Raw genomic sequence first — 26,788 nt, forward strand, 5'->3', positions numbered from 1 at the left:
TCATTAGGAAATTTCAGTCATTCCCCTACAGAAGCAGAGCTCAGTTATAAATATATACACCATCTTCATACATACTGATTAGATTCATTTAACTATGTTTTATAATGCAAGGATTTGTTAATGTATTTGCTGCTAATTTTGCTTATAAGTATTATACTATTAGCAGGCTTGAATTGAATTAGACTGTGAGACGCTGCACACTGTGGGAATTGAGTCAGGTGGACAGATATCTTTCTCAGCTCTGCTTATCTTGTTCTTATTGCATCTTTGATTACTGCAACAGGCATTACTCCTGGGACATTCTCCAAGGTAATTTTTTTTTTTTTACTATTATTATGTTTTCCTTAATTATAGTTGTTTGCTTTAAGCTAAGCTGGCAACCATCTGTTTTGAAGAAGGGGACTTTTTCACATCTCATTTTGGGTAAAGAGTCATTTTTTAAAGATAGATACAGAGATTATTTGATAATCATATAATTTCAAGTTGTTTATATTGTTTTGGCATCCAATGCTGCCTCCTAAACTCAAAGCTGTGGAAGGCTGGTATAGAAGCAGACAGATACTAGATTTTGTAAATGAGACTCATTATTCTTGAGTATATGGCTTAGAAGCTAAGATAGACTAGTTTGATAATTTTTAAATAAATTATTTTCTCACTTCTGAGAGAGTGTGATAGATGTAACTCTCGTAACGTCCTCGTAGCACAGAAAATGATGGGAACATTTCAACAAAGAAATCCCCTGTTTTGCCCCAGTTAGCTAGCTAGTTTTGGAAAACAATTATTTGGATTCTCTGATTCCTTTACGCACTGCTTTTTCATTCAGGGAGTAGACTCTGTTCAGAATAATTATTGTGGGCCAGTGCATACTCAGTTTTAACTATGCACACTATGCATACTTGCCCACAGGAAGAAGTTTATAGCTTTTGCTCTTAGAAAGTTTACTTACTTAGCCCAGGAAACTGAGCATTGTGGAAGAAAAATAGAATACATTACAATGAAAAGTTTGCATTTTTCTCATAATTTATAATGAACAATTATAAATTATAATGAATGATTAAATGCATTCCCATTTGCTCAACAGCATAAACATCATGCTCTCAACTTTTATGCATCCTTGTGTTTCACACATTCTTTTACCCAAACTAGTCCTCCTATCATCAACTGAAGGTGTATGTTTAAACTTTACCTTGTCAAACTATGATGACATGGTTGTTGAAAAAATCCATTAATGGTGATTTATTACAAAGTGAAGTCATAATTTTGGTATAATTTTGATAGAGTAGAATAGGAAATGCATGTTTGAAATCCTAGGAATGGGAACTCTATGCATGAAGAAAAAGTAAAACTGAAAGTTGACTCCTCCAAAGAGAGATGGGAGTAGAAAGAGAGAACCATTGCACTAGTCTCTGAAACTGTTATAACATCCATTATGAACTCAACTAGGAATGAGCGATGATGGTAGTTAAAAGTGACCTGAATGACTTTTATTGTAAAACATGTTATCAAAATCACTTCAGCTTCTTTAACTCTACTTCATAGTTCAGTGGTACAATTTGCTCATATTTTTTGAGTTATATTTTACTCAATATCAAAAGGTTTCTCAAATTGGTCTTTTCCTGTTAATTATACTTGCAAGCCGATACAAATAAAGTTTTAGAGTCATGCAGAACTCTTTGCACTTCTTGTATCATAACTTACTTGGGGATATACTTAGATGCCCATATCCTCAATGGAGGATAACTCTTCCTCCATATATTAATATGTATTCTGGTGAACCTTCTTAAACCCAAAACTCAGTGTGCACAACTGTTGAACACAATGGAACTCTGAAACACACACATTTGTGACATGAAAACTCATAACTTTTATAATGTTGTTTCATAAATAATCAAGACAGACACCGAAAATCCAGAAGTAGCTTGACTGTTCATACCTGTTTAGTTTCTGATGGATATTAGCCCAATCAGTTGACAGTAGTTACAAATATCTACAGATTGATTTTTTTTCCCCTGTTGAAGGAATCACACATCTGCCAGGTTAGATGAGATAAATGACGTATGTGGAGATTAAATTGGAAAGTATTTTTATGAAATCTTTTGTTTGCATTGAAAACCAAGTCAAGAGCTCATGTCAATGTTTTAATTCAAATGGTGAATTTAATTGAAAAGGGTGAGTATACTTAACCTATTATGGATGAACAGGACTCACTTGAGAAATGAATATAAGATATTCTGTGCTGAGAAAGGCTGAATGACACCTGGAGATTGCATTCATTCAATAAGCATATGTTGGCCATACAGAAATGACAATGACAAGATCCCAAATATATGTTGCTCATGTGGGTTAGGGTTTCAACCTTTTACATTATCTGTGGGTTAAATTCTAAGTTAGTGAACTTACAGAACTAATCAAGTGTAAAAATAAAGGAGTGTGTGTTTAGCCAGGACTTTGTAATATACACACTAGAGTAGAACAGTGGTTTCAGTAGACTTGTCTTCCTCTGAATTCACTCATGACTTGCACTGGGTGGATTTTTTTCTTTGCTGAGCCTCGTCTGACAGCTGCATAAGTTTCCTCTGGTTTCTCTCTTTTAATCAAGGGCTTTTTTGCAGGAGCCTTCATTCTCCACATCACAACTGGGTGCCGGGGCCCAGTGGGACTCTGAATTCGGATGATCTTGGTTGAGGCAATGTAAGACATTTTCACTGTTTGCACTACAGCATTCATTAAATTTTTGGCTGCTTGGATCAGGGAGGTGACACTGTCCAACTGTAGGGAGGGAAATAAAAGCTATTACTTGAGAACATAATCAGGAATTTAAAGAGATTCAATGTTACAGAAAGTGAAATGTGCAACACTTGTTTTTACCCCAGAAATGACAGCTATTTTATCTCAGAAATGAATGAGTTAATTCACATTTTATGTATCTATGTAAATTATCACATCAATCTATGTTAATCATTTAGTTATTCATCTGATGCATAAATAGATCCATATTCTATTTTCTAAGATGATATCTTAGGTTAAGTTTTTTTTCTTGGTTTTCAGTGAACTCTATTGTATAGCTTCTATATCATATCATAAGGACCAGAAGGTTACAGCTTTCTTTGTAATGGATCTCCATATTTCCAGGGTTAATGTTGACCCCTTGTATAATAGATGACTACCTACAATAAAAGCTCTATCATGTAAAAGTACTTAGTAAGAACAACTGAAAAGTCTTAGGGAATTCATAGTCTAAGATAAATAATATATACATATACATACATGCATGTAAACCACTAATTTTCATGAATATTTCACTAATAATTCCACTTAAAAGAGTTTTTTAAACACAGAATGATTAACCTATCATGCAGAGTATTAAAATAGATAAAACTAAGGCCTTACAGTCAAATCTGGTTTAAATTCCAAGACTGCCATTTAATAATATAAATTAATTATTTAACTATCTTCTTTCTAGTTTTCTCAGATATTAAATAGGAAAGGAATGTTTATTAAAGTCAAAATAACATATATAAAAAGCCTTATAGAGTGATTGTCAGTTATGAAATATTTCCTTTGTTTCTTGTGAAGGTTGAGAAAATTGCTTAATCTTATACTAATGAAATTTCTAAAAGAAACCTTTCCCACATAACTTTATTTTGTAACTTTTGTTTTCTGGGTTGTTCACAAAAACAGTCTCTGGACAAAACGAGGTGATATTCCTAGAATCTTGGAAAATACTTTAGGGCTAGCCAAGCTGGTTCGTTTATATAACTAATGCTTCCTCCATTGTTTTGGCTGGCAGATTGTCACCCACAGCCAATTCACACAGGAAGATGTGTCTCTACTGTCACCTCTCTGTGATGCGTGCTGTCAGGGTTGAGGCTCAAACACTGGCTCTGCAGATACCGAAATCCATCAGCAGCTGCCTGGCCTAAGTACTTTACCTTCGCGGTTCAGGGAGTCTCGTCTCACATACAGAATAAATGAGTGAAGGGAAGTAGTAAGCTGAGGTTATGTGCCTGGGGCAGTGGTCTAGCTGGCTGCTTTCCTGGGAGAAAATTTAATTAGCTCCATTATATGCCCAGTCTGAAATCCTTGAAAAGGTAACACCAAACAATATGTAAGTTGAGAGGCAGTGATACTTGGAAATTACACTAGAAGTCTTTTTACTTATTGAAACCAGGAATGTAAAATCTGTGCATGTGGCAGGAATGACATTTTTTTTTAATGAAAATTAAACAAGATTTTGTGAAGCACTCACACTCAAATGTTTTTCTGTATTTCGGAAAACACTTAGAACTTTTGAATCTGCACACAACTTTAAATAAAAAACTAGACTTTGAATAGAATAACACACTTTGTTATTAAGGTTACTCTATGGACACATTGCAGGCTAAAATCTGTTGTTTAATGCTTAGCAATTTTCATCAAAGCCCTCCTGCAGCTAGTTAGATTCTGAAAGTCATTTTCAATCTCACCATAGGAAGAAAAAAGTTTTTCTAAATGACAAATGAACATGAATAGTAATGAAGATCCTTGGCAATTTTCTCCCTCAAACATGAAACTCTTTGGTTTATTCCAAGGGCTCTGTGCTATCATTAAGTCTCCCATAGAAGAAGGTCCTAGTGACCTGCTGTCATCCAAGATTTCACCAGGTGCTCTGGTCTTCCCACCCTAAAACTTATATTTTCTCCTTTTGACTCTGTAATCTTGTCATGTATAGACTGTATTTATTTTATTTTAATTTTTCCATATGAGAGGGTTTTTTATATAAATCTATTCTTGAAGGATGGTGAAATTAAATTTGTGCCTTAAAATGTGGAAATCAACTTGTCTTCTTCCCTCACTGATTCAGCAAAACTTTGTTTGTACCATTGTGATCTCTTATGCTGGCCTCTGACAATTTCTTTTATATTAAAATCCTAAATGACTGTAGTAGGATTTCTCCTCCAGCAGACTGAAAAAAACACAGGGCAAATTATCCCCCCTAGGAGAGCATGAAGACTAGTTTCGCAGACAGATTAGGACAATTGCTGAAAGAATACTGTTATTTCCTGAGGAAAGCTCATGAGACAGTCTATGGGGATTTTTGATGTCCAAGAGCTATGTGCATTAAGATTCCTGCCTTTCTGCTATGAGTCAAATCATAGGGCACACAAGCAAGGGCACAGACCAGCCAAGCACATGGTAGGAAATTTTGTTTGAGACCCAAGGAGTGCCTCAGGCGTACTCATAGAGAATAACTGCACAACTTCATGTCTGCAAAAGAAAAAAGTATTATAAGCTCTCTTACCAGGCTTACTTTAATGAAAAATCCTCTAAGGGAAGAATTCAAAAGAATTTTCTTCATGAAAATAAGGCATATTTGAGTAGGGTAATGCATCACTTTGGGATTTCTGTGTTCAACTTAACAAAATTTTCTGAATTTCACAAATGTACCTGTGCAAATGAGAATGTTATTTTACTTTAAAAGCCTAGTGAAATAAACCAATCAGACTATAAAGCTCAGGTCCAAAAATTTTCGACCATTACAAATAACTTTCATTAACTGTAAAGACTTCTAGGCAAATATAACCTGAAATATGTGCCATAAAAGGAACTATTTTTCCTAATATCTGGTAACACTCTTCTCTGATCTAGATGAAGTGTTTTTGATCAAGCTATCAACTGAGAAACCAAACAGCTTCTAAGTCCCTCAAACCTCCTACTGTTACATATAAGTATTTGCATCCAAGTACATATAAATAGGTTCCTGTTGCCTTCGTTCCATAAAAGTGGATGAAGTTAAAAAAAATAAGTTATCAAAGAGGAGTTTGACCTACACTAAAAGCCTCTGATCTATATAAATAGACATACCTATATTCCAACCATAGTAAATAGGAACATAGCCACTCTTCCTATGGTAGTGACTTGTGCTTATTCTTACTACACTGGTCTGGGTTCAAAATAAATAAACTTAATTGATCTATTAATGTCACAATAAGATCCTCAATACTGTCTATGTCCAAAAGTAAACTGGACATAGTTCATAAATTGTGCCTTTTTTTTTTTTTTTTTAGGATCTAGTTGAATACAGAAATAGAGGAAAACAACAGAATGGGAAAGATTAGAGATCTCTTCAATAAAATTAGAGATACCAAGGGAACATTTCATGCAAAGATGGGCTCAATAAAGGACAGAAATGTAATGGACCTAACAGAAACAGAAGATATTAAGAAGAGGTGGCAAGAATACACAGAAGCACTGTACAAAAAAGATCTTCATGACCCAGATAACCACAATGGTGTGATCACTCACCTAGAGCCAGACATCCTGGAATGCGAAGTCAAGTGGGCCTTAGAAAGCATCGCTACGAACAGCTAGTGGAGGTGATGGAATTCCAGTTGAGCTATTTCAAATCCTGAAAGATGATGCTGTGAAAGTGCTGCACTCAATATGCCAGCATTTTTGGAAAACTCAGCAGTGGCCACAGGACTGGAAAAGGTCAGTTTTCATTCCAATCGCAAAGAAAGGCAATGCCAAAGAATGCTCAAACTACCTCACAATTGCACTCATCTCACATGCTAGTAAAGTAATGCAAAAAATTCTCCAAGCCAGTCTTCAGCAATACATGAACTATGAACTTCCTGATGTTCAAGCTGGTTTTAGAAAAGGCAGAGGAACCAGAGATCAAATTGCCAATATCTTCTGGATCATCAAAAAAGCAAGAGAGTTTCAGAAAAACATCTATTTCTGCTTAATTGACTATGCCAAAGCCTTTGACTGTGTGGATCACAATAAACCGTGGAAAATTCTGAAAGAGATAGGAATACCAGACCACCTGACCTGCCTCTTGAGAAAGCTATATGCAGGTCAGGAAGCAATAGTTAGAACTGGATAGGGAACAACAGACTGGTTCCAAATAGGAAAAGAAGTACGTCAAGGCTGTATGTATATTGTCACCCTGCTTATTTAACTTATATGCAGAAACGCATTATGAGAAATGCTGGGCTAGAAGAAGCACAAGCTGGAATCAAGATTGCTGGGAGAAATATCAATAACTTCAGATATGCAGATGATACCACCCTAATGGCAGAAAGTGAAGAGGAACTAAAAAGCCTCTTGATGAAAGTGAAAGAGGAGAGTGAAAAAGTTGGCTTAAAGCTCAACATTCAGAAAACGAAGATCATGGCATCTGGTCCCATCATTTCATGGCAAATAGATAGGGAAAAAAATAGAAACAGTGACATACTTGATTTTTCAGGGCTCCAAAATCACTGCAGATGGTGATTGCAGCCATGAAATTAAAAGACGCTTACTCCTTGGAAGGAAAGTTATGACCAATCTAGAGAGCATATTCAAAAGCAGTGACATTACTTTGCCGACTGAGGTCCGTCTAGTCAAGCCTATGGTTTTTCCTGTGGTCATGTATGGATGTGAGAGTTAGACTGTGAAGAAAGCTGAGCGCCAAAGAATTGATGCTGTTGAACTGTGGTGTTGGAGAAGACTCTTGAGAGTCCCTTGGACTGGAAGGAGATCCAACCAGTCCATTCTGAAGGAGATGATTCTGAGTGTTCTTTGGAAGGACTGATGTTGAAGCTGAAACTCGAATACTTTGGCCACCTCATGTGAAGAGTTGCCTCATTGGAAAAGACTCTGTTTCTGGGAGGGATTGGGGACAGGAGGAAAAGGGGACAACAGAGGATGAGATGGCTGGATGGCATCATGGACTCAATGAACGTGAGTTTGAGTGAACTCCAGGAGTTGGTGATGGACAGGGAAGCCTGGCGTGCTGCAATTCATGGGGTTGCAAAGAGTCAGACACAACTGAGTGACTGAACTGAACTGAGTTGAATATGGAGATTATGCCCAGTATCAGCTTTACTAACTGCAAGGACGTATTTTGCAAATAATCAAAATTTTGAACATCTAAATAGAGTCCTCAATATTATCATCCTGTAGGAATCTGAATTTTATTGTAATGTCTCTTTTGTGCTTTGTGGCATATACTCCATAAACTCAGGTAAACTATAGTACAATTCTGTCCAGTTTTAAGGATGTTTTCAGACAAAAGGCTTGGTAACTTAGAGATGTATCTGCAAGCCTTTGTGGAAAAGGAATTTAACAACAACATAAGGTATTTTCTTTTTCCTCATAGAAATGACAACATTTTTTACAAAGCCCAAAGTTAAATAACTATAAATGTGAAGTCCTCCACAATCCATCAGGGTGGAATGTTTATTGGCAAATCCTTGTTCAAATCTTACTGTAATTATTGATAGTTAGGGGGAATATCCAAGAAAAATATGCTAGTTCCTCCTTCCTTCAATTGTGTGAGTTCCTCATCGATTTAGTCAGAACAACAGAATGCACTGTATTTCACTGCTCTAACTCCCCACATTCTGGATACAAGGTCTTGATCAGAAATGTGTTTGCCTGAGGTTTCTAAGCTGCACTCCACCGATGTGGAGCCCATCCCTTGCACCTGGGCTGTCACTTGGGGAAGGCATAGTTAGCTCCCCATCCCTTGTGTGAATTGCCATGGCAACTACTGCTGCTAGAATTCCTGTTGTTGCCTGGAAAAATACATTTGCTGTCCTATAAACCTTCTAGGTAAACTGGTGCCGATGGTAGCCTATAAATTCTCACGAGTCTCAATGTTTACCTGAACTTATACACCCCCAGTGGATGTTGCACCTGTACCAAAGCAATCCTTGAAAGGCAAATGTGTGTGGTTTGGCTCCAAGTATAATAACAACTTATAATAATTGCTAATATCTATTGTGTACTTCCTATGTGTTTGTGCAGGTCTAAATAGTTGACATAAATTAACTCAGTAATCCTATGAAGTAAGTACTATAATTATCTCCATTTTAAAGAAGAGGAAACAAAGGAACTAGAAGGTTTTGTAGCTTTCTCAAGGTGATACAACTATTAACTTAAAGACCTTGAATTTGAGCCAAGGCAGCCTTGTTTAAATACCTGGTACTTTTACCTATTATGCAACTCTGGCCCTTAGTAATATGTCACTTGCAATATGTATTTATTTTCAATATTGTATGGTGGAAGAAGCTGTACCATTAATACAACGTATAAAATTTTGAAAAGTGCTAATAACTGTTTTCTAGAAAAGTTATAGAGAATTTGCAGTTATAGAATTTATAGAATTTTGGTACTAAGAAAAATGAGAGTATCATACTTGTAAGGTATTTTGTTAGGATGGTGGTTTGATTGTGTTTTTGTTATCATTTTCCAAGCAGCATTTTCTTGAAATACCAAATAGAAATACTAAGTCATCCTCGTAGGTTCCAAACAGTTTAAAGACTTTCAATGTAGATCTCAATAAACATATCAATAAGGCAAAGTTAAACCATAAACAAATCATATTATAGCTTCTAGGACATGGAATTATATAGCATTCATTTCATGTTTAAAATGTAAATACAAAACAAACTTTTTTTCTGATTTTCAAAACAAAATTAAATTTGTTTGCCCTGATTTTGAAATAGAAACCGAGATCTGGTCCCCTGATCTTGGGGTTTCTATTTAACCCTTGAAAGTGAAAGTGAAGTCTCTCAGTAGTGTCCGACTCTTTGCAACCCTGTGGACTGTAGCCCACCAGGCTCCTCTGTCCATGAGATTCTCCAGGCAAGAATACTGGAGTGGGTTGCCATTTCCTTCTTAATTACTTATAAAGTGCTCAATTCAACTATTTGGAAATAAAATCAGCATAGGTAGTATTAAAGAGTATTATGTATATGTGTTGGTAGATAATAAGAGATAGCTTAAATATTTCTTAAAAACAAACATCAATAGTCTGTCTAACTTATATCTAGTAATGGTAAGTGTATATCACAGGAAGTGTTTAAATATGTATTTGTTGGCAAAAATGTTATCTTATAATTCAATATGCTTTTAATATGTACCCTGAACTTTTCCTGACAACCTAATTTTATTCTAATACCTGCTTAACACATGTCTCTGAACAGATTTTTAGAAAAATGGCCTGAATTGGAAACGTTCTCCTTTTTCAGATGCATTCAGAAATGCTAGATAGCCAGACTGGCTTAAGGGGAAAATCAAATAAGGGGCTTTGTTAAGGCCAGTCAAAGTGGGGTTAAACATACAAATTGAAATTGTCAAGCTTATAATTAAATTGAGAAGGTGGTGCCTTCTTTGAAGATTAAAAATTATTCCAATGGGCCACTGATTGGATTCATCTTGTAAATGTGTCCTTTACCAATTCTCCATGAGAACCTGACAGCAGAAGAAAACAGCTTAAGTTGAAAAGGGAAAAATCAATGTGTGGAATAACTAAAGAAATTTAACACTACTGAGAGGGCCAGACATGAAATCAAATATAACATTTATTCAGTTATAATATGCTCCTGTCAAAAAGCATTTTCAAGTCTGTTTTCTAAAGCATATATTCCACACTAAAAACATGTTACTTTAAAAGGAAATAATCACAAACCTAATACTAATTCAGGTGGCTACTTAGAATGCTGATTTAATTATATTTGAAATGGCCTATTATAAAAATATGATTGGTGATACTAGTAATTGGCTATTCAGCTGTGTGGCACTGGAATAGCAGCTGCATGGTGCTGGAGTGACTGGGAAGAGATACCCCACGTCCAAGGGCAGAGAATCCCCAGCAAGTTGGTAGGAGCAGGACCAACAGCTGTGCGGAGCTGGAGTGACTTTGAGGAGATACCCCACATGCAAGGGCAAATAAGAAGCCCCAGCAAGATGGTAGGAGGGGAGAAATGACATTAGAATCAAACATCATACCCAACAGAGATGCTCAGAGGGTTCAAACATACCTTGGGCACACCAGGACCCAGAGACTCCAGAGAGACTGAGACAGAACTGTGTTTGAGTGTCTCCTGAGTAGGTATGGGTCAGCAGTGGACTACTGCAGGCAAAGGGGCTGTGGGTTCAGTAGACCTGGCTATGGTATAAACCATCTTGGAGGACATTGCAATTAACCCCACCATAGAACTGCCAGAACTTATACAGAACTGGGGAAACAGACTCTCGGAGGGCACAAACAAAACCTTGTGTGCACCAGGATCCAGGAAAAAGGAGCAGTGACCCAACAAGAGACTGACCCAGACTTGCCTGTTGAGTGTCCAGGAGTCTCCAGTGAAGGCATAGGCCAGTGGTAGCCTGCTGGGGGGTTGGGGGTGCTGAGTGTAGCAGTGTGGGCATGAGATCGTCTGAAGGAGTTCACCATTATCTTCATTATATCCACCATAGTTTGGTCTCAGGTCAAATAGGGAGGGAACACAGCCCCACCCATCAAAAGAAAACTGGATTAATGATTTACCAAACATGGTCTGCCTATCAAAACAAGACAAAGTTTCCACCTCAGTCAGTCTCTCCCATCAGGAAGCTCCCATAGGTCTCCTATCCTTCTCTATAAGAGGGCAGAAAGAGGGCAAACCACAATCACATAAAACTAACCAATCTGATCACATGGTCTTGCCTAACTCAATGAAAATATGAGCCATGCCATGCCACCCAAGAAGGACTGATCATGGTGGACAGATCTGACAAAACATGGGCCACTGAAGAGGGAATGGCAAACCACTTCAGTATTCTTGCCTTGAGAACCCCATGAACAGTATGAAAAGGCAGAAAGATATGACACTGAAAGATTAACTCCCCAGGTCAGTAGGTGCCCAATATGCTACTGGAGATCAGTGAATAAATAGAACTCCAAGAAGAATGAAGAGATGGAAACAAAGCAGAAACAAAACCCAGTTGTGGATGTGACCGGTGATAGAAGTAAAGTCCGATGCTATAAAGAGCAATATTGCATAAGAACCTGGAATGTTAGTTTCATGAATCAAGCCAAATTGGAAGTGGACAAACAGGAGATGGCAAGAGTGAACATTGACAGTTTAGGAATCAGCGAACTAAAATGGACTGGAATGGGTGAATTTAACTCACATGATCATTATATCCACTACTGTGGACAAGAATCCCTGAGAAGAAATGGAGTAGCCATCATAGTCAACAAAGAGTCTGAAATGCACTATTTGGATGCAGTCTCAAAAATGACAGAATGATCTCTGTTCGTTTCCAAGGCAAACCATTCAATATCATGGTAATCCAAGTCTATGCCCCGACCAGTAATGCTGAGGAAGCTGAAGTTGAATGGTTCTATGAAGAACTACAAGACCTTCTAGAACTAACACCCAAAAAAGATGTCCTTTTCCTTATAGGGGACTGGAATGCAAAAGCAGGAAGTCAAGAAATATCAGGAGTAATGGGCAAATTTGGCCTTGAAGTACAGAATGAAGCACAGCAAAGCCTAATAGTTTTGCCAAGAGAATGCACTGGTCATAGCAAATGCCATCTTCCAAGAACACAAGAGAAGACTCAACACACGGACATCACCAGATGGTCAACACTGAAATCAGATTGATTATACTCTTTGCAGCCAAAGATGGAGAAGCTCTATACCGTCAGCAAAAAAACAAGACTGGGAGCTGACTGTGCTCAGAACATGAACTCCTTATTGCCAAGTTCAGATTTAAATTGAAGAAAGTAGGGAAAACCAGTAGACCATTCAGGTATGACCTAAATCAAATCCCTTACAGTGGAAGTAATAGATTTAAGGGATTAGATCTGATAGACAGAATGCCTGAAGTAATATGGACAGAGGTTCCTGACATTGTACAGGAGACAATGATCAAGAGCATCCCCAAGAAAAAGAAATGCAAAAGGCAAAATGGCTGTCTGAGGAGGCCTTACAAATAGTGAGAAAAGAGAAGTCAAAGGCAAATGAAAAAAGGAAAGATATATCCATTGGAATGCAGAGTTCCAAAGAACAGCAAGGAGAGATAAGAAAGCCTTCCCAAGTGAGCAATGCAAGGAAATAGAGGAAAACACCAGAATGAGAAAGACTAGAGATCTCTTCAAGGAAATTAAAGATATCAAGAGAATATTTCATTCAAGATGGGCACAATAAAGGACAGAAATGATATGGACTTAACAGAAACAGAAGATATTAAGAAGACGTGGCAAGAATACACAGAAGAAATATACAAAAAAGATCTTCATGACCCAGATAATCACAATGGTGTGATCACTCACCTAGAGCCAGACATCCTGGAATGCGAAGTCAAGTGGGTCTTAGGAATCATCACTACAAACCAAGCTAGTGGAGGTGGTGGAATTCAGGCTGAAATATTTCAAACCCTAAAAGATGGTGCTATGAAAGTGCTGCACTCAATATGCCAGCAAATTTGGAAAACTCAGCAGTGACCACAGGACTGGAAAAGGTCCATTTTCATTCCAATCCCAAAGAAACGCAATGCCAAGGAATGCTCTAACTATTGCACAATTGCACTCATCTCACACACTAGCAAAGTAATACTCCAAATTCTCCAAGCCAGGCTTCAACAGTATATGAACTGTGAAATTCCAGATGTTCAAGCTTGATTTAGAAAAGGCAGAGGAACCAGAGATCAAATTGCCAAAATCTGCTGGATTATGGAAAAAGCGAGAGAGTTTCAGAAAAATATCCACTTCTGCTTTATTAACTATGCTAAAGCCTTTGATTGTGAGGATCACAATAAACTGTGAAAAATTCTAAGAGATGGGAATACCAGATCCCCTAACTTTCCTCCTGAGAATTCTGTATGCAGGTCAAGAAGCAACCTTTAGAACTTGACGTGTAACAACAGACTGGTTCCAAATCAGAAAGGGAGTATGTCAAGGATGTATACTGTCACCTTGCTTGTTTAACTTATATGCAGAGTACATCATGAGAAATGCTGAACTGTATGCAGCACAAGCTGGAATCAAGATTGCCAGGAGAAATATCAGTACCGTCAGATATGCAGATGACTCCAGCTTTATGGCAAAAAGTGAAGAACTAAAGAGCCTCTTGATGAAAGTGAAAGAGGAGAGGGAAAAAGCTGGCTTAAAACTCAACATTCAGAAAACGAAGATCACCGCATCTGGCCCCATCACTTTATGGCAAATAGATGGGGAAACAATGAAAATAGTGAGCGACTTTATTTTGGGGGGCTCCAAAATCACTGCCGATTGTGACTCCAGCCATGAAATTAAAAGATGCTTGCTCCTTGGAAGAAAAGTTATAACCAACCTAGACAGGACATTAAAAAGCAGAGACATTACTTAGCCAGCAAAGGTCAATCTAGTCAAAGCTATGCTTTTTCCATTAGTCATGTATGGATGTGAGAGTTGGACTATAAAGAAAAGCTGAGTGCTGAAGAATTGATGCTTTTTAACTGTGGTTTTGGAGAAGATTCTTGAGAGTCCCTTAGACAGTACTGAGTTTCAACTAGTCCATCCTAAAGGAAATCAGTCCTGAATATTCATTGGAAGGACAGAAGCTGAAGCTGAAACTCCAATACTTTACCCATGTGATGCAAAGAACTGACTCATTTTAAGAGACCTGGATGCTGGGAAAGATTGAAGGCAGGAAGAGAAGGGGACAACAGAAGATGAGATGGTTGGATGGCATCACCAACTCAATGGACATGAGTTTGAGTAAACTCTGGGAGTTCATGATGGACATGGAGGCCTGGTGGGCTGCAGTCCATGTGGTCTCAAAGAGTCGTATACAACTGAGCAGCTTAACTGAACTGATTCTTTAATCATGATGGCTTAAATGCAAATGATTAACTGAGAAACTAATTTTCTGTAACATTTAAACCCCAGCTACTAGTTACACAGTTTTAGAGCAATTAGTACATTATTCATGAAGTAGTGCTAGCAGGAGTGGGCTGGGTTTGGTATGCTTCTCTGACCATACATGTTCAACCTGTGTTTTTCTTCTCTCCAGCATCAGACAGCATGCTGAGATATACCCTCTGAAGAGACATCTACTTACAATACTCAACCTGACATCTTGATGACATCTGTGCTCCATGTAAGAAAGCTTTATTTTTGATCCTAGATCCTACACTCATCTCTTGCATGACCAAAAGTAAGGAAAAGCTAGATTGTGTGAAGCTAAAATTCAAATGGCATCAGTTTCCAATCCCTGCAAGGATTTTGTTTCATAGACCTCACATTTCTATCTTTACAGTTTGCCTTGTTCATCATCATTCTACCATTTTAACCCCTCTGTTAGCAATAGCAAACATTTCTTATCTTGCCTCTCTGCTACAAACATCCAGTAGAAGACAAGTGTCCGTGTTCCCAGCCCTGATCTAGAAGTTACTGTCTTAGAGAAGACCCTCATTGGACAGATGGGTTTCTAGATAAATTAATGGCCACCAATCTGAAGCAAACAGACAATGTTTTTGTGTCTTTAGCCAATTGTTACACCTGTTCTGTGCAAATACTATTTCAGTCTTCTACTCTAATCGAACTTTTGACACCTTACATTCTCATCTGTTCTACAGATTACTTCACTTAAAATATAAAACAGACAGCAAAGTAAACAAACAACAACAAAATGGTAACAAAACAGAAGCAGAAAAATGAAACTTTGAACTTGTCCTGAATTCTTGTCTACTTTTATTAAAATTAAAGTTCTCTCTTTCTCTCTATAATTGATATTTCTTAACTATACTCCAGATTCTATTCCTTCTCTTCCATCTGAGATTTTGCACAATTACTAATTCTTTTCTACCAATGCATCTTCATTCTTTTCCCTTCTTGTATCTCTTAATGACATACCTCTATCTTGTGCCTCCACACTAATTATTAGTTTATTCTCTATATCTGAGAGTCTGTTTCCTTTTTGTTATATTTATGTTTGTTGTATTTTTACATTCCACATATAAGTAAAACATACAATGTCTTTCTTTGACTTCACTAAGCATAATATCCTACAGGTCCATCCATGTTACAGCAAATGGCACAATTTCATTCTTTTATTTAATGACTAATGTTCTGTTCTCTTTGCACTACCACATCTGTTTTATTCATTTATCTTTTGATAGACATTTAGTCTGTTTCCATATCTTAGCTAATGTAAATAATGTCGCTATGAACATTGGGTGTATGTATGTTTTCAAATTAATGTTTTCATTTTCTTCGGATATATACTCAGGAGTGAAACTGCTAGATCATGTAGTAGTTATATTTTTAATTTTTTGAGGAGCCTCCATACTGTTTTCCATAAGCCAATTTACATTCCCAACAACACTGAACTAAGGTTTCCTTTCTCTACATCCTCACCAAAATTTGTCATTTGTTGTCTTTGATAATAGCCATTCTAAGAGATGTGAGGTGATCCCTCATTGTGGTCCTCCCAATTTACATTTTCCTGATGATCAGTAATGTTGAGCATCTTTTCATGTACCTGTCTGCCATTGGTATATCTTTGTAAAAATGTCTATTCAGATATTCTGACCATTTTTTTTAATATGGATTGTTTTGGGATATTGAGTTCTAAAAGCTATTTATGCATTTTGGAAATTAACACCTATCCTTTTCAAACTCTTCCAAAAATTGCGAAAGAACACCCCCGAGCTCATTCTACAAGGCCTCCATTACCCTGATACCAAAACCAAAGATTTCACTGTAACACTTAAGTGTTCATGAAACCCTATCATAAAATACAGCCAGACTTTTTGAAAGATTTTCTATACTCCTTGACAATATTTTTTTCACTTCTTGCTTACTTCTCAAGCAGTCAAACTTTTACTTTCACATGTTTTCCTTTTTTTTTCTGCTAGATATCAATATATATACACACATATATATATACATACATATATATATGTGTGTATATATATATATATATATACATACATATATATATGTGTGTATATATATATATATATATACATACATATATATATATATATATATATACACCGATGCTCAGATGGTAAAGCGTCTGTCTACACTGTGGGAGACCTGGGTTCCATCCCTGGGTTGGGAAGATCTGCTGGAGAAGGAAATGGCAATCCACTCGAGTACTATTGCCTGGAAAACTCCATGGACAGAGGAGCTTAGTAGGCTACAGTCCATGGGGTCGCAAAGAGTCGGACACGACTGAGTGAATTCACTTTCACTTTCATATACATATTAAATATATATGGCTTAATATATAATTATCTAGCATATTAGACATGTGTTAAATATAGAACAATAATATGTAATCTTGTATTTTTGGTTTGTTTCAATCAAATTTCATTTGAGAATCAAGATCTATTGATTCTCATTCTGGTATAATATAAAAAATACAGTTTATTTAGCCATTTTTCTGTTGATGGACTTTGACATATTTGGTGGCTCTTATGAAAAGAAATTTATAAATATTCCAGTATGTATATTTTGGTGAACAAATATATGAAGTTTTGTTGGGTAGATACCTGAGAGTATAATTGCAGAGCAATAAAAATGCATATATTCAGTTGTATTGGACACTTCCACAAATTTCCAAAGTATTCTTGCAAATTTATATTCCTAGTAGCAATATATGAGAGTTCCAATTGCAACACATCTTTATCTGTGACTTCTTCCCCATATTTTTCACTTTAGCCATTTTGGTAGGATTATATTTAAAATTTTAATTGGCACTTCCTTGATAACTAATGAAGTTGAGTATATTTATATATTTATACTAACCTGCATCTAGAGACCTTGTAAAATTCACTTAATAATTCAGTTTCCCAGATTTTTAAATTTATTTCTAGTACACAAGCATGTCATGTATGAGTAATCACAATTATATTTCTTCATTTTTATTTTGTCTGTTTTCACCCTTGCATTATTACACTAGGTAGAACTGCCAGTACAGAAGTGGTGATACCAGGTATTTTTTACATACTCATTGAAATTTATATGTAAAACTTGAATTTTACATACTCATTTCAGTTTTTAAATGTTGTCATCCTGTATTTTAATTCTAAACATATTGTGAACTCAGTGGGGCAATTGTAATATTATTTTATGTACAGTAAAATTACCTTGAACTCATGGTTCTCCTAAACCAATAACATTTAGCCAAGTCATCAAGGCCCTTTAGTAGAAAAGGAAGGTATTGAGAGGTTTAAACTATTACTACCCTAGAGCAGGTCATTATGTAACTTGGATAATTGCAATATGTTTTTGAACTCTACCTCTGCATTTTTACTCCCCTCTAGTCCATTCTCTACATTAACATTAAAAAATGATTTATAAATAAAAATCATTTCTTCTAAAACTCCTAGAGGAGAACATCGGCAAAACACTCTCCGACATAAATCACAGCAGGATCCTCTATGATCCACCTCCCAGAATACTGGAAATAAAAGCAAAAATAAATAAATGGGATCTAATTAAAATTAAAAGCTTCTGCACAACAAAGGAAAATATAAGCAAGGTGAAAAGACAGCCTTCTGAATGGGAGAAAATAATAGCAAATGAAACAACTGACAAACAACTAATCTCAAAAATATACAAGCAACTTATGCAATTCAATTCCAGAAAAATAAACGACCCAATCAAAAAATGGGCCAAAGAACTAAATAGATATTTCTCCAAAGAAGACATACAGATGGCTAACAAACACATGAAAAGATGCTCAACATCACTCATTATTAGAGAAATGAAAATCAAAACCACAATGAGGTACCACTTCACACCAGTCAGAATGGCTGCGATCGAAAAATCTGCAAGCAATCAATGCTGAAGAGGGTGTGGAGAAAAGGGAACCCTCCTACACTGTTGGTGGGAATGCAAACTAGTACAACCACTATGGAAAACAGTGTGGAGATTCCTTAAAAAATTGCAAATAGAACTGCCATATGACCCAGCAGTCCCACTGATGGGCATACACACCGAGGAAACCAGAATTAAAAGAGACACATGTACCCCAATGTTCATCATAGCACTGTTTATAATAGCCAGGCCATGGAAACAACCTAGATGTCCATCAGCAGATGAATAGATAAGAAAGCCGTGGTACATATACACAATGGAGTATTACTCAGCTGTTAAAAAGAATACATTTGAATCAGTTCTGATGAGATGGATGAAACTGGAGCCAATTATACAGAGTGAAGTAAGCCAGAAAGAAAAACACCAATACAGTATACTAACACATATATATGGAATTTAGAAAGATGGCAGTGATGACCCTGTATGCAAGACAGCAAAAAAGACACAGATGTGTATAGCGGACTTTTGGACTCAGAGGGAGAGGGAGAGGGTGGGATGATTTGGGAGAATGGCATTGAAACATGTATACTATCATGTAAGAATCTAATCGCCAGTCTATGTCCGATGAAGGATACAGCATACTTGGGGCTGGTTCACGGGGATGACCCGGAGGGATGTTGTGGGGAGGGAGGTGGGAGGGGGGTTCATGTTTAGGATCGCATGTACACCCGTGGTGGATTCATGTCATTGTATGGCAAAACCAACACAGTAAAAAAAAAAAAAAAATCATTTCTTTTACAGTACAGTGATGGATTTTACTAGACTTTAAAATTTATCTTCATTCTAAAATTTTGTTAGATTCCAAAAGCCTTAAGTTATCCTGTCTATCCTGCTTAACCAAATTTATCTATTGCTTTTACATTATGTACTCCAGCCTTACAACAAAATGAAACTAAACTAAAATATTTTAGTTTTTAAATGCACCACATATTTCTCCTCACTTCTAAGCCTTTTCATAAGTCTTTTTTTTCTTTGCCTGTAAATCATCCCTCCCTTTTGATTAGAGAAATTCTTTTTCTTCCCTTAATATCACTTTCTCAGGAAATCATTCCGTGATACCTAGATTATGATGAAAGAACTTGAACAACAAACAATTTAGGAGGCTTCTCTGGTGGCTCTGTCAGTAAAGAATCCACCTGCAATGTAGAAGACCCTGGTTCGATCCCTGGGTCAGGGAGATCTCCTGGAGAAGGAAATGGCAACCCACTGCACTATTCTTGCTTGGGAAATGCCATGGATGGAGGAACCTGGTAAACTGGAGTCCATGGGGGTCTCAAGAGTTGGACACGACTTAGTGACTAAACCACCATAAAAAAAGCAATTCATATTTCATCTAACATTATAGTCATTTTAAGGCAGTAAGGTCTATGAAGAAGATATAATATTACCATTTTCACCCTGTTTGACACAGGTGAAATGTTACAGGAGATATTTGACACAAGAATAAATTACTTGAATTATTTATGAGTTTCCACGTGTTTCACCACAAGTTTGAGAAGGAAGTTTGGGTTTTGGAACACAATGATGCAAAACCTATGAGACACAAGAAAAGAAGTTTTAAGAGAAGTTGACAGCAATGCAATCTTACCTCAGGGAACAAGAAAAATCTTAAACAATCTAACCTTACATCTAAAGCAACTAGAGAAAGAAGAACAAATAAAACCCAAAAAGTTAGTAGAAGAAAAGAAATCATAAAGATCAGAGCAGAATGACAGATCAAAAACAGCAACAGATTCCTAAATTTCTCTTTCTTATTTTTCATTGCTAGTATATAGAAATGCAAGTGCTTTCTGTGTATTGATTTTATATCCTGCAACTTTGCTAAATTCACTGATTAACTCTAGTAATTTTCTGATACTGTCTTTAGAGTTTTCTATGTACAGTATCATGTCATCTGCAAACAATGAGAGCTTTATTTCTTCTTTTCTGATCTGGATTCCTTTTACTTCTTTTTATTCTCTGATTGCTGAAGCTAGGATTTCCAGAACTATGTTGAATAGCAGTGGTAAAAGTGGACACCTTTGTCTTGTTCCTGATCTTAGGGTGAATGCTTTCAGTTTTCCACCATTGAGAATAAAGTTTGCTATACTCTTATCATATATGGCCTTTGCTATGCTGAGGTAGGTTCCTTCTATGCCCAGTTTTTGAGGAGTTTAATCATAAATGGTGCTGAATTTTGTCATAGGGTTTTTCTGCATCTATTGAAATATTCATATGGTTTTTATCTTTCAATTTGTTAATATGGTGTATCACGTTGAGTTGTATATATTGAAGAATCCTTGCATCCCTGGAATAAACCCAACATGATCATAGTGTGTGAGCTTTTTGATGTGTTGCTGAATTCTGTTTGCTAAAATTTTGTTGAGTATTTTTGCATCTATGTACATCAGTGATATTGGCCTGTAGCTTTCTTTTGAGTGTATGTTGTCTCTGTTTGGTTTTGGTATCAGGTTGATGGTGGCTTTGTAGAATGAATTTGAATGTGTTCCTTTTTTTGAAAGAGCTTTAGAAGGATAGGCATTAGCTCTTCTGTAAATGTTTGATAGAGTTCTCCTGTGAAGCCATCTGGTCCTGGGCTTTTGTTTTTTGGGAGATTTTTTAGCACAGCTTCAATTTCAGTGCTTGTAATTGGGTTGTTCATAATTTCTATTTCTTCCTGGTTCAGTCTTGGAAGATTGAACTTTTCTAAGAATCTGTCCATTTCTTCTAGGTTATCCATTTTATTGCCATGTAGTTGTTCATAATAGTCTCTTATACTCCTTTGTATTTCTCCACTGACTGTTGCAACCTCACCTCTTTCATTTTTAATTTTGTTGATTTCATTCTTTTTTCTTGATATGTCTGGCTAAAGGATTGTCAAGTTTGTTTATCTTCTCAAAGAACCAGCTTTTAGTTTTATTAATATTTACTACTGTTTCTTTCGTTTGTCATTTATTTCTGCTCCTATCTTCATGGTTTATTTCCTTCCAGGAATTTTGGGATGTTTTTGTTCTTCTTTTTCCAGTTGTTTCAGGTGTAAAATTATGTCGTCTATTCGATGTTTTTCTTGTTTCCTGATGTAAGATTGTATTGCTATGAACTTCCCTCTTAGACCTGCTTTTGATGCATCCCATAGGTTTTGAGTTATTGTTTTTCCATTGTCATTTGTTTCTAGAAATTTTTTGACTTCCCTTTTTATTTCTTCAGTAACCTGTTGGTTATTTTTTTTTAATGTAATGTTTAATCTCCATGTGTCTGGGTTTTTTACATTTTTTTCTTGTAATTGATATCTAGTTTCATAGTGTTGTGGTTGGAGAAGATGCATGATATGATATCAATTTTCTTAAATTTATTGAGGTTTGATTTGTGGCCCAAGATGTGGTCTATCCTGGAGAATGTTCCATGAGCACTTGAGAAGAAGGTGTATTCTGCATTTGTATGGAAGGTCCTGAAGATATCAATGAGATCCATCTCATCTAATGTATCATTTAAGACTTGTGTTTCCTTATTAATTTTCTGTTTTGACGATCTGTCCATTGGTGTGTGTGTGGGGGGGGGAGGGGGTGGTTAAAGTCTCCTACTATTACTGTGTTACTGTAAACTTCTCCTTTTATGTCTATTAGTGTTTGTCTTATATATTGAGGTGCTCCTATGTTGGATGCATAGATATTTACAATTTCTATGTCTTCCTCTTGGATTGTTCCCTTGATCATTATGTAGTTCCCTTCCTTATCTCTTGTAATCTTCTGTATAAGGTCTATTTTGTCTGATATGAGGATTGCTACTCCAGATTCCTTTTTGTTCCCATTTGCATGGACTATATTTTTCCATCCTTTCACTTTCAGTCTACATGTGTCTTCAGGTCTGAAGTAGGTTTCTTGTAGACAGCATATATATAGGTCATGTTTTTGTATCCATTCAGCCAGTCTGTGTCTTTTGATTGGAGCATTTAATCCATTTACATTTAAAGTAATTATTGATATATATGTTCCTATTGCCATTTTCTTAATTGTTTGGGGTTTGTTCTATAGACCTTCCTTCTTCTGTTATATTTCTTGATTATATAAGCCCTGTTAACATTTGTTGTAAAACTGGTTTGATGGTACTAAATTCTCTTAACTTTTGCTTATCTGAAAGCTTTTTATTTCTCCATCAATTTTGAATGAGATCCTTGCTGGGTACAGTAATCTTGGATGTAGCTTTTTCCTTTTCAGTACTTTAAATATATCCTGCCATTTCCTTCTGGCCTGAAGAGTTTTTGCTAAAAGATCAGCTGTTAAACATATGGGGTTTCCCTTAGAGAAATGCAAATCAAAACTGCACTGAGATATCACTTCACTCCAGTCACAATGGCCATCATCAAAAAGTCTGTAAACAATAAATGCTGGAACGGGTGTGGAGAAAAGGGAATGCTCTTGCACTGTTGGTGGGAATGTAAATTGATACAGCCAGTATGGAAGACAGTATGGAGATTCCTTACTTAAAAAACTAGGGATAAAACTACTATATGACCCTGCAATCCACTCCTAGGCATATACCATGTGGAAACCAAAACTGAAAAAGACACAAGTATCCCATTGTTCATTGCCATACTACTTACAATAGTTAGAAGATGCAAGCAACCTAAACGTCATTGACAGATGGATGGATAAAGAAGTTGTGCTACATATACACAATGGAATATTACTCAGCCATAAAAAGGAACACATTGGAGTCAGTTCTAACGAGGTGGTTGAACCTACTAGAGACTATTATACAGAGTAAAGTGAGTCAGAAAGACAAAGATAAATATTGTAGTCTAACACATATCTATGGAATCTAGAAAAATGGTATGGAATAATTTATTTGCAGGGCAGCAATGGAGAAACAGAGAATAGACTTATGGCCATGGGGAGAAGGGAGGAGAGGGTGAGATGTATGGAAAGAATAACATGGAAACTTATATTACCATATGTAAACAGATAGCCAATGGGAATTTGCTATATGACTCAGGAAATTCAAACAGGGTCTCTGTATCAATCTACAGGGGTTTGATGGAGAGGGAGATGAGAGGGAGTTTCAAAAGGGAGGGGATATATGTATACCATGGCATCCACTCCCATCACTTCATGGGGATTAGATGGGGAAACAGTGGAAACAGTGTCAGACTTTATTTCTTGGGGCTCCAAAATCACTGAAGATGGTGACTGCAGCCATGAAATTAAAAGACGCTTACTCCTTGGAAGAAAAGTTATGACCAACCTAGATAGCATATTCAAAAGCAGGGATATTACTTTGCTGACTAAGGTGCATCTAGTCAAGGCTATGGTTTTTCCTGTGGTCATGTATGGATGTGAGAGTTGGACTGTGAAGAAGGCTGAGTGCCGAAGAATTGATGCATTTGAACTGTGGTGTTGGAGAAGACTCTTGAGAGTCCCTTGGACTGCAGGGAGATCCAACCAGTCCATTCTGAAGGAGATCAGCCCTGGGATTTCTTTGAAAGGAATGATGCTAAAACTGAAACTCCAGTACTTTGGCCACCTCATGTGGCCAAAGTTGACTCATTAGAAAAGACTCTGATGTTGGGAGGGATTGTGGGCAGGAGGAGAAGGGGACGACAGAGGATGAGATGGCTGGATGGCATCACGGACTCGATGGACGTGAGTCTGAGTGAACTCTGGGAGTTGGTGATGGACAGGGAGGCCTGGCATGCTGCGATTCATGGGGTCGCAAAGAGTTGGACACGACTGAGTGACCGAACTGAACTGAACTGATAGATGATTCATACTGAGGTTTGAGAAAAAAACAACAAAATTCTATAAAGCAATTATCCTTCAATTAAAAAATAAGTAAAATTTTTTAAAAGCAATAGAAAAATCAATGAAAGTAAAAGCTGTTGCTTTATAAAAACAAAGTTGATAATTAAGACTAATCAAGAAAAAGGGAAAAGTCTTAGTAATTAGGAAAATTAAAAATGAAAAAGGCGAAATTATGGAGGATCACAAGAGATTATGACAAGCAACTATATGCCAATAATATGGACAACCTGGAAGAAGTGGACAAATTCTTAAAGATACAATCTCCCAAGGCTGAGCAAGGAATAAACAGAAAACATGAACAGACAAATCACAAGTACTGAAATTGAAACTGCAGTTAAAAAACTCTGACAGACAAAAGTCCAGGACCAGATGGCTTCACAGGCAAGTTCTATCAAACACTGAGAGAAGAATTAACACTTATCCTCTGGAAGCTATTCTAAAAAACTGGAGATGAAGGAACATTCTTAAGTTCATTCTATGAGGCACCATTACTCTGATGCCAAAATCAATGATACCACCAAAAAAAAAGAAAATGAAAGAAAAGAAAATTACAGGCCAATATCACTGATGAACATAGACACAAAAATCCTCAACAAAATACTGGCAAGTAGAATCCAACAATGCATTAAAAGGATCACACAGCATGATCAAGTTGGATTTATCCCAGAGATATAAGTACTCTTCAATATGCACAAGCCAATCAATGTGATATACCATATTAAAAAATAATACAAACAATGCATGCAAAAAAATCTTTTGACAAAGTTCAACACCAATTTATGATAAAATCTCTCCAGAAAGTGGCATAGTGGGACTTTACCTCAACATAATAAAGGCCATATGTGACAAGCCTATAGCTAACATCATCTTCAATGATGAAAAGATAAAAGCATTTCCTCAAAGACAGGAACAAGGCAAAGATGTCCACTCTTGCCACTTTTATTTGACATGATTTTGGAAGCCCTAGCCATTGCAATCAGAGAATAAAAAGAAATAAAAGGAATCCAAGTTAACTTATATGCAGAGTACATCATGAGAAACGCTCGGCTGGAAGAAGCAGAAGTTGGAATCAAGATTGCCGGGAGAAATATCAATAACCTCAAATATGCAGATGACACCACCCTTATGGCAGAAAGTGAAGAGGAGCTAAAGAGCCTCTTGATGAAAGTGAAAGAGGAGAATAAAAAAGTTGGCTTAAAGCTCAACATTCAGAAAACTAAGATCATGGCATCCAGTCCCATCACTTCATGGCAAATAGATGGGGAAACACTGGAAACAGTGGCTGACTTTTATTTTTCAAGGACTCCAAAACCACTGCAGATGGTGATTGCAGCCATGAAATTAAAAGACACTTACTCTTTGGAAGGAAAGTTATGACCAACCTAGACAGCATATTTAAAAAGCAGACACATTACTTTGCCAACAAAGGTCCATCTAGTTAAGGCTTTGGTTTTTCCAGTGGTCATGTATGGATGTGAGAGTTGGACTATAAAGAAAGCTGAGTGCTGAAGACTTGATGCTTTTGAACTGTGGTGTTGGAGAAGACTCTTGAGAGTCCCTTGGACTGCAAAGAGATCCAACCAGTCCATCCTAAAGGAGATCAGCCCTGGGTGTTCTTTAGAAGGACTGATGTTAAAGCTGAAACTCCAATATTTTGGCCACCTCATGTGAAGAGTTGACTCATTGGAAAAGACCTTGATGTTGGGAAAGATTGAGGGCAGGAGGAGAAGGGGACGACAGAGGATGAGATGGTTGGATGGCATCACCGACTCAATAGACATGGGTTCAGGTGGACTCTGGGAGTTGGTGATGGACAGGGAGGACTGGCTTGCTGTGGTTCATGTGGTCGCAAGGATTCTGACATTACTGAGTGACTGAACTGAATTGAAATTAGAGAAATAAGCAAAACTGTCACTGTTTGTAGAGGACATGGTACTATACATAAAAAATCCTAAAGATGTTACCAGAAATCTACAAGAGATCATCAATGAATTCAGTAGTTTCAGAGTACAAAATTAATAAATAGAAATGTGTTGTGTCTTATACACTAACAACAAAAGATCAAAATGAGAAAACACAGAATCTCATTACCATCACATCAAAAAGAACAAAATACCTTGGCATATACCGACCTAAGGAGGCAAAAGACCTGTACTCAGCAAAGTATCAGATACTAGCTAAAGAAACAAAGACAACAGAAACAGATGGAAAGTTATGGTGTTCTTGGACTGGAAGATTCATTGCAATCCCTCTCAAATTACAAATGTCTTTTTTTTTTTTTTTTTGCACAGAATCAACAAAACTGTTACAATTTGTATGGAAACATGAAAGACCATGAACAGTCAAAGCAAAATGAAGCTGAAAGAATCAGAAAGAGAAAAACAAGTATTATATTTCTT

General features: G+C 36.7%; 1 protein-coding gene across 2 annotated transcripts in view; it reads right to left on the reverse strand.

The window, feature by feature from the left end:
• Nucleotides 1–1,002: 1,002 nt before the first annotated feature.
• The window catches only part of CTNNA3 (catenin alpha 3), a 1,891,866-nt gene continuing 1,866,080 nt past the window's right edge, over nt 1,003–26,788 (reverse strand). For both annotated transcript variants that reach the window (XM_069571817.1, XM_069571818.1), the window contains exon 18: nt 1,003–2,769. In XM_069571817.1, the coding sequence (XP_069427918.1) occupies nt 2,482–2,769 (288 nt within the window). In that variant the 3' untranslated portion in view covers nt 1,003–2,481. The remainder of the gene's footprint in view (nt 2,770–26,788) is intronic.

This window comes from Ovis canadensis, chromosome 25 (genome assembly GCF_042477335.2).
Source record: "Ovis canadensis isolate MfBH-ARS-UI-01 breed Bighorn chromosome 25, ARS-UI_OviCan_v2, whole genome shotgun sequence".
Classification (NCBI taxonomy): domain Eukaryota; kingdom Metazoa; phylum Chordata; class Mammalia; order Artiodactyla; family Bovidae; genus Ovis; species Ovis canadensis.